The sequence below is a fragment of the Alosa pseudoharengus genome, unplaced genomic scaffold (genome assembly GCF_046254945.1).
Source record: "Alosa pseudoharengus isolate Yale_2024_CS ecotype anadromous, Long Island Sound unplaced genomic scaffold, YU_APseudo_1.1 YU_APseudo_1.1_scf_17, whole genome shotgun sequence".
Taxonomy (NCBI): Eukaryota; Metazoa; Chordata; class Actinopteri; order Clupeiformes; family Clupeidae; genus Alosa; species Alosa pseudoharengus.
In genome coordinates, this window is record NW_027468640.1 from 21,609,019 (window position 1) to 21,626,142 (window position 17,124).

The 17,124-nt window shown below is 42.2% G+C and overlaps 1 protein-coding gene across 1 annotated transcript in view; it reads left to right on the plus strand.

Annotated features, from left to right (window-relative positions):
• The window catches only part of LOC143128024 (ATP-sensitive inward rectifier potassium channel 10-like), a 35,541-nt gene extending 25,720 nt beyond the window's left edge, over nt 1–9,821 (plus strand). The window contains exon 6 of the mRNA XM_076289703.1: nt 6,657–9,821. Within this exon, the coding sequence (XP_076145818.1) occupies nt 6,657–7,093 (437 nt within the window). The 3' untranslated portion in view covers nt 7,094–9,821. The remainder of the gene's footprint in view (nt 1–6,656) is intronic.
• Nucleotides 9,822–17,124: the final 7,303 nt, after the last annotated feature.

Sequence of the window (17,124 nt, forward strand, 5' to 3'; positions counted from 1 at the left end):
TTCGTGTGTTCCCCTTACTGTATCTGCTTTACTGTGTTTCAGTGACAGCTCATCTGACTCTATTTGATCTGTGTAGTAGCTCAGAACAGGACTCTACTGTCACCGTTTGCAGGGGGTATTTTGAATGTGTCCACTTCATTGCTGAGATGGGCAGTCTGAGATGGACGGTCTGAGAGACCTCAGAGGGCTCTTTCTGTGAGCACCCGACCTTGGCCTCAGTGCTCCAGTGCGCTCATGCCAAAGAGCTCCAGCCAGATATGACGAGGTGGCATTCATCATTCGAATGGAGGTTAAGTGGACCCTACAGTAGTGTGTCTGTTTGTGTAATAGTGTGTGTGTGTGTGTGTGTGTGTGTGTGTGTGTGTGTGTGTGTGTGTGTGTGAGTGTGTGTGTTTGTGTGTGTGAGTGTGTGTGTCTGTGTGTGTGTGTGTGTGTGTGTGTGTGTGTGTGTGAGAGAGAGAGAGAGAGAGAGAGTGGGGGGACTAGGAACTAGGACAGGGGTAGGCAAACTGCGGCCCGCGGGCCGGATCCGGCCCGCCAAGTACTTTCATCCGGCCCGCCGAGCATTTCATTTGGTTATCAGGCTGCTCGCTATTTTTTTCCTTCGATAGAGACGACGTTGGTTAGCTTTACTGCAAACTGCTTTTCACTCTCCTTAGAGAACATAATGTCAATGTCAAAACATCATGTTAAATAGAGATAACATCATGTTAAACATGTTATATCATGTTTAAACATGTTATAACATACTGTATCATGTTATCTCCTTTGCAGCAGATCTAACGTGAACATTATATGCGATCCATTTAATTGGGAACGCGTCTGCACTCACAAGAGGGAGAGAGAGCCGCAGGTTCCAGCTGGCTTGTCATTGATAATTGATATCTTCTTTCTTATAAGAAACTTTGAAGGCAACAGTAGTTCCCACTACTGACTATTTAAAAACTGTGAGAGGGCCCAGTACAGCGATAGCCATTGCGGATCAGGCAGAAGATCAAATAAACGTGAATTAAATCGACTGTCTTAAAGCGACAGTGCACAATTTATACATTTGTTAAACAGCATAAAATTAGCAGCATTTTTAAACAATTCATATTTTAAAAGAAATACTTTTCATACTAAATTATAGGCTATAATAAATGTATTTCTTTATGTGTGTGTCGTGGGGGGGGGGGGGGTGGGGGGGGTGGGTTGTTGTGCAGCCCGCCGGCCAGTTTTCAAAACCCAATGTGGCCCTTGAGCCAAAATGTTTGCCCACCCCTGAACTAGGACCTAAGCCTAGGATGTTTGCCTTCTTTGCTTATAGGTGTTATTAGGTGTAAGTAAAATTGGATTTGAATACTGCACCAAAAAGTCCCACATGCAAGCTGGATTGCCAAACAGGGGGAAAGTAACAACACTCCTATTTCCTAAGCACATCTGTGAAAATACCCTAGCAAAATATAAAACGTGAAAATATCTAATAAAATATGTCTACAGCTAGTGCCAACTAAACCACACTTTGCAATGGAGCTCACAGTAGCAACAGGAACAAAAAACTGAACAGGAAACAACATAGTTCTGTGGTTCATTTGTGGGCAGAAGGAAGGCCTGAACCGTTTGCAACATTTCTGCAATCTGACTCGACCTGTATGCTTTTATGGCTCTGCAAAGTTAAAGCTAAATTTAGCAGTTTGATCATATTTTAACATATAGCCTACTGTGCAGTGCTGTTTTAGGTGTTTGAAACAATGCTGAAAATCTAAATATTTAGCCACATCACTGCAAAAATAATGATGATAATAATAATAATAATAATAATAATAATTCTAATAATAGCAACTGAAGATAAATATCTAACACTTTTGAACCTACAGCAGTAGCCTACAGCAAATGTCTACCAAGTAAGATTGGTTCTTTAACTAACATTAGCATTTCATATGTAAGTTGCTGGAGCTAAAGCTCAAAAGTTGTTTGTGAGTTATGATGTGAAGTAATATTAGGAAGCCTCAATGTAACCTCCTCCAGTCTCCTGCACACTCAGCTGTAAGCAGGAAACAAGACAGCCTTGTCTCGGCCTTGCACGCATTGGCCTCTGTTACAGGAAGCCCTCAGGCTTGTCTGCCTTTAATGGACCAGGTGGAACTCTCCCAAAGGTGCCGGACTGCCCTACCTGGCAGCCGAGGGGCACTCAGCAATGGACCAGGCCAAACACGGCCAAGCCTCTAAACTTTTGCCCAGACTCCTCACACAAATCCAACAGAGCCAAGTCCCTAAACTTGTGCCCAGAGTCCTCACACAGATGCGACATGGCCAAGTCTCTAAACTTGTACGAGTCCAGCTATGGTGGGGGTGCAGAGATGTGCAGCTGTCTCTTTAACCCCCTGTTTCTCCTCTTTCTGTATTTTCTGTCTTTTCTTCTGTTTTCCTCTTTTCCTTCCCCCCTGGAATATCTGAATGAATAAAGTGTATATGTTGGCTAGTTGAAAAACAACTCAATATACTGTAGTTTAGTGTTGTCAATCTTGCAGGGCAGGTAACATGTATTATTATGTAGGTGTGTATTGAAATGTATTGCTTGAAAGATAAGAGAAACGGGTTCAAGATATTGCCATGCTCCTCTACATCCATGTAGTAAATTCAACAAACAGATTTTTTCAGAATTATTATTCTGATGCACCTCGACTTAAATTTGAGAGGATAAATTCCTCATGCTTCTTTGAAACCTGTCTTCTCGTCCTCCTCTCCCTCCCTCTCTCTCTCTCTCTCTCTCTGTTCCTCCCTCTCTTGCTCTCTTCTCTTTTCTTTTTCTTCCCATTTCTTCCTCCTTCCCTCCTCTCTTTCCCCCTTGAAGATTCCTGTCTTAGTGTCAGGGCCAGATTTAGTGAGTTTAATTGACTTGCTCAGATTATATGGTTTTGTGTTCTATTTGATAGGGGGGTCTAATGATACTTAATCCGCAACAACATGCCAACTAGCCTCTGGTTTTATAGTTATTATAACCCATTGTGTATTCAATAAAGAGAAAATAAGAACAAAGAATGTCTTTCAGCACATATCAGTTTATGTTATTCTAATGTTGATGGAAATACTTGCAGTATGATTTATAGTGCTAGTATTACTAATGGTATAGATTTTGTGTGTGTGTGTGTGTGTGTGTGTGTGTGTGTGTGTGTGTGTGTGTGTGTGTGTGTGTGTGTGTGTTCGTGTGTGAAGCTCAGTAGCCTACTTACCGATGTCCAAGTGTGTGACTGTTACATTGAAAAGGAGGGTGCCTCCGTGCCTAAGTCCCCATTGAAAGCTACATTGTGCTTGTGAAAGGACATGAGGCAAGAGGATCCGGGGTGCTGGAGATGCCGAAAGATGTCTCAGTATAGCACTGTTCAAATCACTGAGCTAGATCAGGAGCATGATAATGCAAGGAGACAGTGTGTGTGTGTATGTGTGTGTGTGTGTGTGTGTGTGTGTGTGTGTGTGTGTGTTCAGTGTGTGTGTGTGTGTGTGTGTGTGTGTGTGTGTGTGTGTGTGAGAGAGAGAGGCAGGGAGAGAAAAGGGACATGCAGAGAAGAATTCATTCAACCAAGACTCATCGCAGTATATCACTATTCAAATTACTACAGACATGTGTGTGAGTGTGTGTGTGTGTGTGTGTGTGTGCGCGCGCGCACGTGTGCGTATGCGCTTGCGTGCGTGTGTGTGTGTATGTGTGTGTGTGTGTGTGTGTGTGTGTAAGCACGTGTTCAGAAATATATATATAAAAAAAGGACATAACCAAGAGAACAACCAAAATCAATATCACTAATCCATTTCCTAGCATCACAAATACCAAATACAAGCAGAGAGAGAGAGAGAGAGAGAGAGGAAAATATGGGGAGGGGAAAGATGGGAAGAGACATAGAAAGCGAGAAAGAAACAGGGACATACCGTGCGGGGGAGAGAGAGAGTATATAGTAGTTTTTTGTGTCATAGTAGATATGTGTGAATGAAAATGAGGAACTGAGAGGGCTTTACAAGCAGCAATCAGTTATGCAACACTGTTTGTAACTCCGAGAGAAAAGAAACTCTAGGTCTAGAAACTCTGGGTCTAGGTTATGGGAAGGACTGTTTAGACAGATGACCGCTCTCCTCTCAGATGAATGTTGATGCAGGTGTGTGTGAATGAGTGTGTACATGAGTGATGAGTGTGTGTGTGTGTGTGTGTGTGTGTGTGTGTGTTTGTGTGTGTGTGTATGTGTGTGTGTTTATGTGTGTATGTGCGATGTGTAAGAGTGTATATGTATTAGACTGTGTATTTACATGTGTAGGTCCATGTGTGTATGTATTTATGACAGTGTGTGTGTGTGTGTGTGAGAGAGAGTGTGTGTGTGTGTGTGTGTTTACATACACGTGTGTGTGTGTACATATGTGAAACAGCAAGTGGTAGGGCATCGTATACTGAAAAAACTATGTCATTGTTGGAGATATTCAGGAATCAGAGAGTTCCCCATATTTAATGCAATGGTGAGTCAACAGATTCTTTGCTCTGCCACTTCCTCATGATGTCACAGTCCGCAATGTAATGCCTTTATTTGTCCCCCAGTGGGGCAATTAGTTTTGCAGCAGTACGAGCACACAAAATTACAAAAAATACATAAATACACATAATATAATAAATGACATGGTGCACATCATTATCATAGGAGGGTAAACTACCTTTTCCTCCTAGCGTTTGGAAGGGAGACAGCAGAAGGAACAAAGGAGTGTTTGAATCTATTTGTTTTGGCAAATGGGAGTCTGAGCAATGAACCTGATGGTAGAAACTGAAACTGTTGATGTAGAGGCATGATGTAGAGGCATGAATGACATGAATGCCGGGTAGCACAAGTACTCAGTTATAGCTATGGGTCCCAAGACGTGAAGTCCAGCAGAAAGTCAGATACTTATTTGCATATTGAAATACATAATACACAATGGCTCACATGAAGACACAAATATCCATAACAGCCCACTTGAATCCAACCCTAACCAATATCTTATCCTCAAGCTTAGCTCTACAAAATTAGTAGATTTTGCAAAATTGGTACAAAAGTATTTAATACAACCAGTGTAAGAGATTGAAATAGTATAGAGCACAGTAGTGTGTTCTATGCTTTATAAAATGGTACAGTATAACCCATAAAGCACATAAGCACAAATGTTTGTGAACTGTTATATGAACTGTTAAGCTATAGTTTTGAGCACAGTGGTTATTCAGGGCAGTATCTGGTCATCTCTACCCTCAGCAATTCCCCTTCTTCCTAATTCTGTATCATATTCCATTTCTAAGTTCATATACTTGTCACTTGACACTTCAGATCCAGGAAAGGTTCGGCAGTTCCCTTGTGTCACCAGTAGAGTTCTGTGTGGATAGTTCCACGTATATGACTCACAAATCCAGCTGTTAGAAGTCATAGAATCATTTTCTATGATTAATACTGCTCATCATGCTTGGGACGGTCCAGGGGCTGACTGCCCTTCCAGTAAATGCTGACTTTTCGTCTTTGTGTACTTGAATGCTCTTTAATAAGCAGTATTAGTGCAACTGGTGTCATAGATTCCCCATTTTCCCCTACCCTCAAATTTAATGTTTTTATTTCTTATCTTTTTTATAATTATATAGCACCTCCCCCCCCCCCCCCCCCCCACACACACACACACACACACACACACACACACACACACACACACACTGTGAGTGAGAGAGAGAGAGAGAGAGAGAGAGACAATCAGATAATCATTTAGGAGGGGAGGTAAGACAAAATAACCATGTCATCATACAGTATATTTTGAGGATTTATCTCGGTAATATCTGTTATGCTGATCATATTTGTGTCAGCAAGATCATATATCGGAAATTACAGTAACTCCAAGTTCCTCTTTCAGCCACTCAGAGAGTATCGGGCTTTCCAAAGGTTGCTGTCTGTTGTCTAATTCAGCTGTGAATGTGTGTCCACTCTGTGGGATGGAGTGGAGTGTGTGTGAGGAGGGCTTGGGATGGGAAAGGGCCTAGTTGTGAATAAGGGACAGACCCATCCTCTGCACTTCTGGGAATATGCCACCGAGAGGCGCTGTTTGAGGCTGAGACTGAGGCTGAATTAACAGTCACAATGGTTTCATCTGAATGAGGGGAAGTGAGGGGTATACAGTATTTGAATAAAAAGCACATGTGTTTTTCACCACTTCCAGAATTTCTTTCCATTTTTGATGGAATGTTTGATACAATTTTGGGCATTTCCAGTCAGAACTCACCTCTAATCTCTTTCTCATTCTGTTCTTCTCTATCTCTCTCCTCCCTCTTCACTCTCCTCCCTTCTTCTCTCTCCTTCTCTTCCTGCTCTCTCTCCTCCACTTCTGTTCCCTCTCTCTCCCCCACCCTCCTCCTTGTTTGCCTCCCTCATCTCTCTCTCTCTCCATCTCTTCCTTTCCTTTCCTCCCCTTTTCCATCGCTCTCCTTCTTTTCCTTCTCCACCACTTCTGTTTCTCTCTAAATGCTCCCTACTTTCTCCCAATCCCTCCTCCATGTTCGCCTCTCTCTCTCCTCTCTCTCTCTTTCCCTCTCTCCTCTCTCTCTCTCTCTCTCTCTCCTCTCTCTCTCTTTCTCTCTCTCTCTCCTCTCCCTCTTTCTCCTCTCTCTCTCTCTCTCCCCCTCTCTTCACCAGGCGGCGGCTGGACGGACCCCGAGCTGGCCGACTTCGAGCTGCTGGTGATCCTGAGCGCCACGGTGGAGCCCACGTCGGCCACCTGCCAGGTGCGCACCTCCTACCTGCCCGACGAGATCCTGTGGGGCTACGAGTTCCCGCCCGTCGTCTCCCTCTCGCCCTCGGGCAAGTACGTCGCCGACTTCGCCTTCTTCGACAAGGTGGCCAAGACCAAGGCGCCGCCCGTCTTCAAGCAGGCCTCGCCGGCGCCACAGTCCAGCCCTCGGTCGCCGCGCCACAGCGGCACTGGCCTCGGGGGGACGGGGGTGGACGAGGGGGGTGACCCGGAGAAGATGCGCCTGGAGGAGAGCTACCGGGAGGACAGGGAGCGGGGGAGGGAGAGGAGTGGACGAGTGCGAGACAGCAGTCCTCTCAACGTTCGCATCAGCAATGTGTAGATAGAGAGAGAGAGAGAGAGAGAGAGAGAGAGAGAGAGAGAAAGAGAGAGACTAAGGCCCCATTCAGACCGCAAACGTGGCAGCTGTGTGTCAGCTGCGTGACCTGTCCATTTTCATTTCGCCGCCCATGTTAACAGGTTAGAGCGTGCACACTGCCTGCGTGATACGCCACGTCTTGAGCCACGCTGAAAACGTGTGTGTGCCAGAAATGTTTTCCACGCGACATACGAGCGTGTCGGAAGCGTTTCCATTCTAAAGAGACAGTGAAGAGATGTTGTAATAGGCAACATGGCAGCAGCAGCCCCGCATCAGAGACGTTTCTGGTATGAATGCACATATAAAACGCGACGCAGCAGCCATGGAACAAACACGCAACGCACACGCCACGTCGGCAGTCTGAATAAGCCCTAAGAGGTACACTGTAGCATGAGAGAAACGAGAGTCCGAATGCGGAAAAAAGAGAAGGTGGTTGGGTGTCTTTCGATGAGATGACTAAAACTGAATATAAAAACATCTACAGTAGTCTCAGGATGAAGGGTGAGAGAGAAAGAGTGATAAATAGTGAAAGAAAAAAAGAGAGACAGAGAGGGACTTAAAGAGTGAATGAAAGAGTGGAAAAAGCGTGGGTGAACTTAGACATAAACAAGAAGCGAATCAAAGGTTACATGTACTTTGTCATTAAAGTTCAGCTGCTTTATATAACACTCACAGGTACACATATGTAGACATATACTGGCACACACACACACAGACACACACACATACAATACACAACCCTTTGCATTTACACATTGACGGGATATGAATGAATCTATGGTCACTCACTGGAAGCTGTGGAGATTGTCACGGAATCTTTGCCAGAGCGAGTTGGCTTCTGAAGGACTCCGATCTTGTAAATGTTTCAGAATTTATCTGTATTTTTGTCTACTCTCACAAGAAATATGTAATTCTGTGGGGACTGAAAATGCCAGTTTGTGGCTTGTCGACTGATCAATTTGGATATGAATATGACAAAAAAAAAACAAGAAAAATCAGTTGTTAACCACTGTAGACTGTAGCCGATGACTTTTGCAAAGGTACTCTATGTGTTGTGTAGATCTGGCACTGAAATACTGGAGCCTGGTTGTTACTGTAAGCCTCATATCTTGAAGGATCTGTGTCGGAATCTATGTGTTATACTGTATATCTTTATTTGTATCTAACAGTGCCAGTTGAAAGAGTTCTCACCCGTGTGTAGATATAGTTCTTCTACTTCTAGGCTAGGCCTGCTTATAGTGGGAACTGGGTTGACTGGGTGGGTTTTTGTTGTATGTTAACAGTACTAAAAGCACTTTAACTCATTGAAGAAAGGGAACTTTAACATGCATTATGTGTGAGGTGGGACTAACCTGCTGTGGCATAGCTGCCTTCTCTCTCCCTTTGTGTGTGATTGTGTGTGTGTGTGTGTATTGTGTGAATGTGTTTGCTTACTGTAAGAGTGCCTATTTGTTTGTTTGTACATGGATGGTTGTTTGTATGTAGGTATGACCACCCTCCCTCCTGAGTAAAACGGCACAATAAATAAATATAGTACATTCTCACTTTTTATTCTGACAACATACTGAGGAACTGTACCACCCTCATAGAAACCATGGTTCTGCAAAATTCAGAATTGAATTGAGAATAAGTCCAATTCTTGAATTTGAATGTAGGTCAAAAATAGGATCTAGAATTACAATTTGAATTTGAATTAAAGGAAGTAGAATTGCAATTCAATGAGATTCAAAGAAATGCATATGCATGATTTAAGTGTAGTGTTTAACAATGAAGGATTACAGTCCAAATAAAGTAATTCAAACTACATTTATAATGGGTAACAGTAACCAATTACATTTCCAAGGTAAGCTTCCCAACACTGAATGTATGTGAGATTCAACACATTCTTTCTGTTATGTGACTATGTGGAATTTCTTTGAATTGCCATGAATTGAATTTCACTTCCTGTCATTCCAATTCCAATTCCAACTCAAATCCAACTTCCTGTTGGGCGGAGCCAATTCAATTCAAATTCAATTCTTAAATTCTGAATTTTGCGCAAGCCTGATAAAAACATGCGTTAAGGGTATCCCTGGATCAATACAGTAGACTGAGTGCAGACTTGTGTCCCATAAATTCTGTGTCAAATTCAGCAAATGGTTCCTCACTGTCCTACAATCTCTACAACCATCATAGCATTGCATGCAACTTTGCATGTATTGGAATATCACAAGACACAGAATTCAAAAGTCTTGACAAAATATTCCATCAGCCATGATATGAATATTTCAGTGTTATGACTGAACTTATGACTGAAGTTAAGTATAATAAAGTAAAATATAGTTCATATTCCCAAATGCCTAACTGCATAACCTCCGTACAGGTACAGGCTGCCACCATTCTTCCTGCCAGTTTACAACTCAAAATCATAATTTTATTTTTTTAAAATTTTTTGACAAAAGAAATGTATGTTTGTAATGGTACATGTGATGAATATATGTGAATATGATTTGGCAAAGTGTTGATTTTGTGGGCTTGGTGAACTGGTCTGAGATGAAATGTTTTGCTTCATGTAACAGTATGGTAATATATGAGATGAAATGTTTTGCTTCATGTAAGAGTATGGAATTGTATGTGATGTTATCCCGTAGAGTTCCCTTTAAAAAACAACTGGAATTACATTTATTTTTTTCTTAACAGCTAATTATATCAAGTGCCTATTTTGGAAATAAACTGTTTGGAGGACAAAAATCATGCTTTTTTTTCTCACACAGCCAGGCGTGCATGTTCTCTGATGTAGGTGTGCATGAATCTTGCATGCACAAAACACACACACACACACACACACACACACACACACAGAGAGAGAGAGATAGAGAGATAGAGAGGCAGTCAAACACAAAGAGTGAGAAAGACAGAGAGAGAGAGAGAGAGATGCTAAGTCATGCTTTGCAGCTAAACTTACAACATTCACATTTTCATGTAGGAGTACATGCATTAACATTGAAACATTTACCTGGACATGGCCTCCCTACACATACACACCACACACACACACACACACACACACACACACACACACACACATACACACATCCTGTTTTCGAGATCAGAACCACATCACACACACACAGTAGGTGTGTGTGTGGAAGCATGTGTTGTGTGATCATGGGGTATGTGAAACTGTGAAAGAGTGGGTGTTTATAAAAAAAAAGACAGGGGCAGGGGAAAAAATGTTTCAGCAAGCAGAGTGTAAGCTTCACTGACAGCTTCACTTTTGCTTGTTGCCTTGGGAGCAGGCCCTTGCAGGCATTGTTTGCATTAATTTGATGCCTTGACACTTTTGCAAACCCGCTCAAGCATGTCCTCAGAAAGTACTGTAGATAGGCACTTTGTTATGGCCACGCAATATTGTTTGGGGGTGATGCTTATGGTACAGCGTGATGGTAGCACAGTTACAACACAAAAAAGAATAACACACACACACACACACATACACACACACACACACACACACACACACACACACACAGAAGAAACACATGAATCTGAGTCTGCAGTAAGTGAGCATCCCAGCAGCAGAAGTGCAATGATTACAGCACCATAGCAACCATTAGACCATGAGAGTACAGTAAGGGGTAATGTATTGCATACGTAAGGGATAATGTATTGTCCACTGGTCATTATCGGTCCGCTGAGAAAGCGAATAGTTCGCCCCACAAATTGAACTTGAAAGTTTCAGGTGTTGCATGCGGGCAACGCATTACTAGCAAACCAACTAGCCTACTCACAAAAGGATATGAAAGACATGAATCAGAAGCACAAAACCCGTTGCCACTGACAGCGGTCATCATATTTGCAGCGGTCATTATTCAGATTTAACAGACCTCCAAACGTTGGGAAGGCCCATTCATTTGAATGGGAGTTTCTGCAGCAGGCAACACTCTGAAGAGCCATATAATAAAGTACAATTAGGTCCATTTACACTGCTGGTGACTGCAGGGTCATTTGGGTTGGTGTGGACCTGCAGCATTGTTCAGAAGGGAGAAGCTGGAAGAAGTAGAGTATGTACAAGGCGCCTCTAAAGTAACCTAAAGTTCTAAAGTTTCAGTAACCACTGCTAACTGTGTTAAAGATGAGGCCTCAGCCCAATGCGTGCAAAATGCATTGAAGTTGGGGGAAGTTGAAACCTCAGCAGATGGCAGGACATGATTACCCTCACACCCAAAAATACATGCACCACCACCTGTGTTGACTTGATCTAGTCCAGACGTCACATGATATGATATTCAAAGAGGTGTGAAAAGCACCTAAGGTATTAATATTACATGCTGGAAATTGTACAGTGTACATTCTGGGGCAAGTTTGAGTGGACGCTATCGGATTCGATCTGGAGAAAACAAAACAGAAGTTCACAAAAAATGCACATGCACACCACACGCACAGGCACAGGCACACGCACACACACACACACACACACAACACACACACACACACACACACACACACACACACACACACACACACACACAGTCCCACATGAATATGTGATGCATGAGGAAGAAGGAAGTAAACATCCAATTAGCAACAGTAACAGCAAATCATGGGCGGAATAATGATCGTTGAGTCGAGAGTAAGCTAGCAATGAGACTTGCATTGCCCCTGGTGCCACAATGCTCTTGGTGTGTGATAGGGCACCAAGTCATGTCTTTCCAGGAAATAAGTTTTTTTTTTTGCTTTGTGAGCATTAGTCATGCTGGGAAGTGTGCTTCTGCTAGTAATTGTTTCAAGATTCAAGACTGTCTTTATTACATCTCATTATACGGGTATAAGAGGGTAAAACTCAAAAAATAAATAATAAATAAATAGCTGTTGTAAAATCAGTGTAACCTATGGCCTCTCGGGGCTTATTGCTTAAGCAAGCAATCAAAACCTGTATTTGTTAGGGGGCACTGAGGCACAACTGGCTACAGAATCCATACCACATTAGAGTCTGTGCTACCCCATCTCTCTCTCTCACTCACTTCCTGTCACTTTCTTCACTGTCCTATATCTCAATAATAATAATAATAATAATAATAATAATAATAATAAAAAGTCTAATTCCCTCACTGGGTTCAGGGGTCCAGGGGTCCACCCGCTAAAATGGTTGTACAATAACTACCACACATCTCACACACACACACACACACATCTGCTGAGTAGGCATGTTTGTTTGGGTGGTCTATGTTTCACATTACAACACCTCTGTTAAGTGTGTGGATGATTCATTTTGACAGCACTGATTCATATGTATAAATGACTCCTTAGTTTGTGATAAGAGCAAATATTAAAAAAAAAACAATAAATAAGGTACATGTAGTAAAATAAATTAGACTAGATGTACCGCATAGCGGTACATAATATGACCGCCGCTCAGTCCTGTACATCCGTTCCGCGAAAATAAATCACACTTCAATTTGTCTCCATATTTTACTCCATCCCCCACTCTTGAAACTTTTGTGTATGTTTGTTTGGCATGCCTGAGTGTGTGTGTGCGGCTGCACAGAAAGTAGCCTACTGGTGCTGAAAAGGTGAATAGATTGTAGAATAGCCAAAGAAGATGTAGCTTTGTTATAAAACCTTTAAAATCTCTAAACAATCACAAGTAGGGCAGTTCATCACAGTTCATCCATTGCAACTGGATTGATGAAAGGTCACTTACACCTGTAGGCTACATTGTATTTGGGAAAAGCAAAAGGTATCAGCATAATTTTATTTATTTATTTATTTATTTATTTATTTATAAATAAACAAAAACATCTCTGTCAGTTCCATGCCGTTTTCAACAGCTATCAAAAACAAAGGTCATTTTTGGATGGATGGATTTTTTGTGAATGTTTCTTCCTACATAAGATTTTAGTCATCTTTAGTTCATGTAATATTGTCAATGCACAAATTAAGTAACAGTAGTCTGAAACGTTATTGTTAATGCACAAATTAAGTAACAGTAGTCTGAAACGAAATGCTGTTTCACATCTAACCAGTGGTGCAAATAACTGACATGTCCAAATGGGCCTTGATGAAATGTGTCGCTAGACTGTTCATACACATTTTAACGGGCCAAAGTTGAAGAGATGTTGTCCGATATTGTTCGTGCAAATATAGGCTGATTCATGTTCCCTTGCATTGTGTAACTGAGGTCCATGGCTAGTCTGGCTTTCACCAGACCAAGCTCAATCTTTTAAGAAATCAAAAAATAAATAGCGGGAGGATCAGGCTGGGTTCACCCAGCCTAGTCCATAGGCACCCGATATTGTTTAATTTTCCGATTGAGATATCCACGCTCTGGCTATTCTAAATGCAAAAATGCATCAGGGAGTTATGACAAAACTATAACTAACAAACTAGATCCTAATAGAAAGCAGTTAGCTTCCCTAAGCTACAGGTAGGCTTATAAGGTAGGCCTATTTACAACATAGGCTAAATTGTCAATAGGCTATGCTGGCGACACAAATAAAATCTCCTTTGGAAACCAATGGCTTACGCCTTACAGTATCAAGCGGACTTAAACTGCCATATCGTGGCGAAAAGTTGTAATAAAATTCACGCAGCTTCATGAGTCAAGGAAAGCGCGAATGAAGTAGCCACTTCTAAATGGGACTCCACTACACAGTAGCTTAAAGGAACACGCCACCCAATATCAGTAGTAATATATGTTCTTACCTTAACTTTCACGAGTTGAGTCATACCTCTCCCGTGTCAGTACGTGCACTCAAACGCTCTGGTGCGCGGCTGGACTGTGTTAGCATGTTGCTATGCTAGCGGGCTTTGACGGTAACTAGGCGTAGAAGTAATCAAAAACATCCACGTTTTCCCGACTTAAATACAGTTGCACTAATAGTTGATAGAAATGCTACGGCCACGCAACATGAAACGTGGCGATTTTCCAAGCGAATAAACCGGAGAACTACAATGTATGGCGCAATAGCACTTGGGAGTACTTCGACCTAGCGTAGTAGCCTAGTATTGTTAACACCTAATTGTAGATCCTATCCACCACAGAGTTTAGAATCCATGCTGGATCGACCCTCAGCCTCTCCCTCCCCTCTGAGCGAGAGAGAGGCACACACACTAGATGCGCTGATGGGCTATTATTTCAACCATAACTGCATAGCAAAACTTATCATCCATCAGCCATCCATCAGCACCAAAGTTTTTTGACCAATTTTCGAAACCACACCCGCCCACCATCCGCTGGTTGTTTTAATGTAGGCTATGGGTGATGCAGCGCTGCTGACGTGAGGCTAGAAAGCCCTTGCCTGTTCTAGAAAGACTGATCTAATGCAGCAAATATATTAAAAGGCTAAAGTCGTACATTGGCTATGTTGTAGCCTATCCCCAAAATATCAGCAGCAAACTCAGTCTCTGTCTCGCAAAACAGTCTCCAAATAAAACGCACATCGGCCTGTTGCCTATTCTGCCAGCTTGTGACAATATATCGTCCAAAATGCTTGATTGCATTGCATTCTCCACATTTTTAGCTACATTTTCATGTACCACATCAGCATTTTTGTTCAGTGAATCTTTTGTAAATTGCTTTACAATAGCGTCGGGCCCTTGTCAGCAGCCTTCGGCTTGCCTCTTGCCACTATTCACTCCTTGTCTTCCGATGTCATTTCTGAGTCATCTACAGATGTTTAGACACATTCACCTCCCTAAATAGAACCAACCTGACGTTGACTTCAACCTGTGTTATATCCTAGATGAGACTGCCTGGGTTATTTTGTTTCGATAGCCTATATATAAAACACATAATTGTAGCCTACCATTCAGGGAATAGGCATTTAAAAGAGAGACAGAGAGTGATATGACTCAGAAATGACATCGGGCGATGGCAGTGCGAGATGTTCAGAACGTAAGAGCTAAAACTTCTACAAACTCAATAACATCCAGCGGAAAAAGAAGGTACGAAAAATAGTCGGAAAACTTAGATGTGTAAGCAAGCAAGTTTGGCGGTTGTTACTAAAAATGTGAACATGCACGTTGTGCGGTGGACTTTCAGAATGAATGGAGTCGGAGTTTCTTTAATATCGAGGCGTCATATTTGTCCGATGGCCTGCTATAAAATACTGTCTGTCTGAAAAAGACGCGCTCGTGCAGTCAAAATGAATGGGAGTCTTCAGAACAGGCTTGTCAGTCACCCTGACATAACAGTGTGTAAAGTAGCCTATAATGTGAATGACTTGTTATTTTATCAAGGATTTCTTTCTTTTTGCAAAAAATAAAGTACAATAGGCATTAATTAGTAGGCCAGGAGCATGTTGAAATTATGTGGCAAATTGCGTTTTTTATTACAATGATAAAATTGTAAAAGGACGTGACCGAAGCTGAGGCAAGCAGGCAATAGGCCTATAGGCCCGACGGTAATTGTAAAGCAATTTACAAAAGATTCACTGAACAAAAATGCTGATGTGGTACATGAAAATTTAGCTAAAAATGTGGAGAATGCAATGCAATCAAGCATTTTGGACGATATATTGTCACAAGCTGGCAGAATAGGCAACAGGCCGATGTGCGTTTTATTTGGAGACTGTTTCGCGAGACAGAGACTGAGTTTGCTGCTGATATTCTGGGGATAGGCTACAACATAGCCAATGTACGACTTTAGCCTTTTAATATATTTGCTGCATTAGATCAGACTTTCTAGAACAGGCAAGGGCTTTCTAGCCTCACGTCAGCAGCGCTGCATCACCCATATAGCCTACATTAAAACAACCAGCGGATGCGGGCGGGTGCAGTTTTGAAAATTGGTCAAAAAACTTTGGTGCTGATGGATGATAAGTTTTGCTATGCAGTTATGGTTGAAATAATAGCCCATCAGCGCATCTCTAGTGTGTGTGCCTCTCTCTCGCTCAGAGGGGAGGGAGAGGCTGAGGGTCGATCCAGGATGGATTCTAAACTCTGTGGTGGATAGGATCTACAATTAGGTGTTAACAATACTACTACGCTAGGTCGAAGTACTCCCAAGTGCTATTGCGCCACACATTGTAGTTCTCCGGTTTATTCGCTTGGAAAATCGCCACGTTTCATGTTGCGTAGCCGTAGCATTTCTATCAACTACTAGTGCAACTATATTTAAGTCGGGAAAACGTGGATGTTTCTGATTACTTCTACGCTTAGTTACCGTCAAAGCCCGCTAGCATAGCAACATGCTAACACAGTCCAGCCGCGCACCAGAGCGTTGGAGTGCACGTACCGACACGGGAGAGGTATGACTCAACTCGTGAAAGTTAAGGTAAGAACATATATTACTACTGACATTGGGTGGCGTGTTCCTTTAAGGTGTGTTGTTGCTAAAGCAGCCATAATGAAATGAAGGTGTCATTGTTTGGATACTTCACACACACGTGATTTTTAATTTCACAGACTACAACTACCAAGCTGGAATCAAAGCCCATCGATTCCCCTCTCACACCCTGCACGCACTTAAAACAAAATAAACAGGCGTCTCAGTCTCACGCATGTATAGGCAAAACTGTATCAGACCGGTGTAACGTTGGTAAATCTTCCATTGCACAGAATGATTTTTGTAGCAGGTGCAACAAATGACAGTCGAAAGATACAATTAGTGCTGCTATCAATTTGCTTGGTATAACCGCATTTATAGTTTTCTACAGATGCAATCAATCAAATTGGCCTCCATCACTCAACCAACGCTAACGGTAACATTACCTAGGTCCTTATTGATATTATAAGATTAACGTACCTGCAGTAAAAACCAAGCATGTCCGATAAACATCCTCAGATTTATTTCGGCTTCAAGAAGAAATGGGAATTACATTTCATGTGAACATTGTCCTATCCTTATTAGACGTTCTCTGCGGTAAACAGTCCTTGTAGGAAGCCTCCATTGTTTTTCACACTTTTAACTTCCAACAAAATTACGTCTCACTGCAACGATGCGCCATCTAGTGGACAAACGACTACTTATCGCCAATACTGGAAATGCAGCCATGATGATGATGATGATGAAT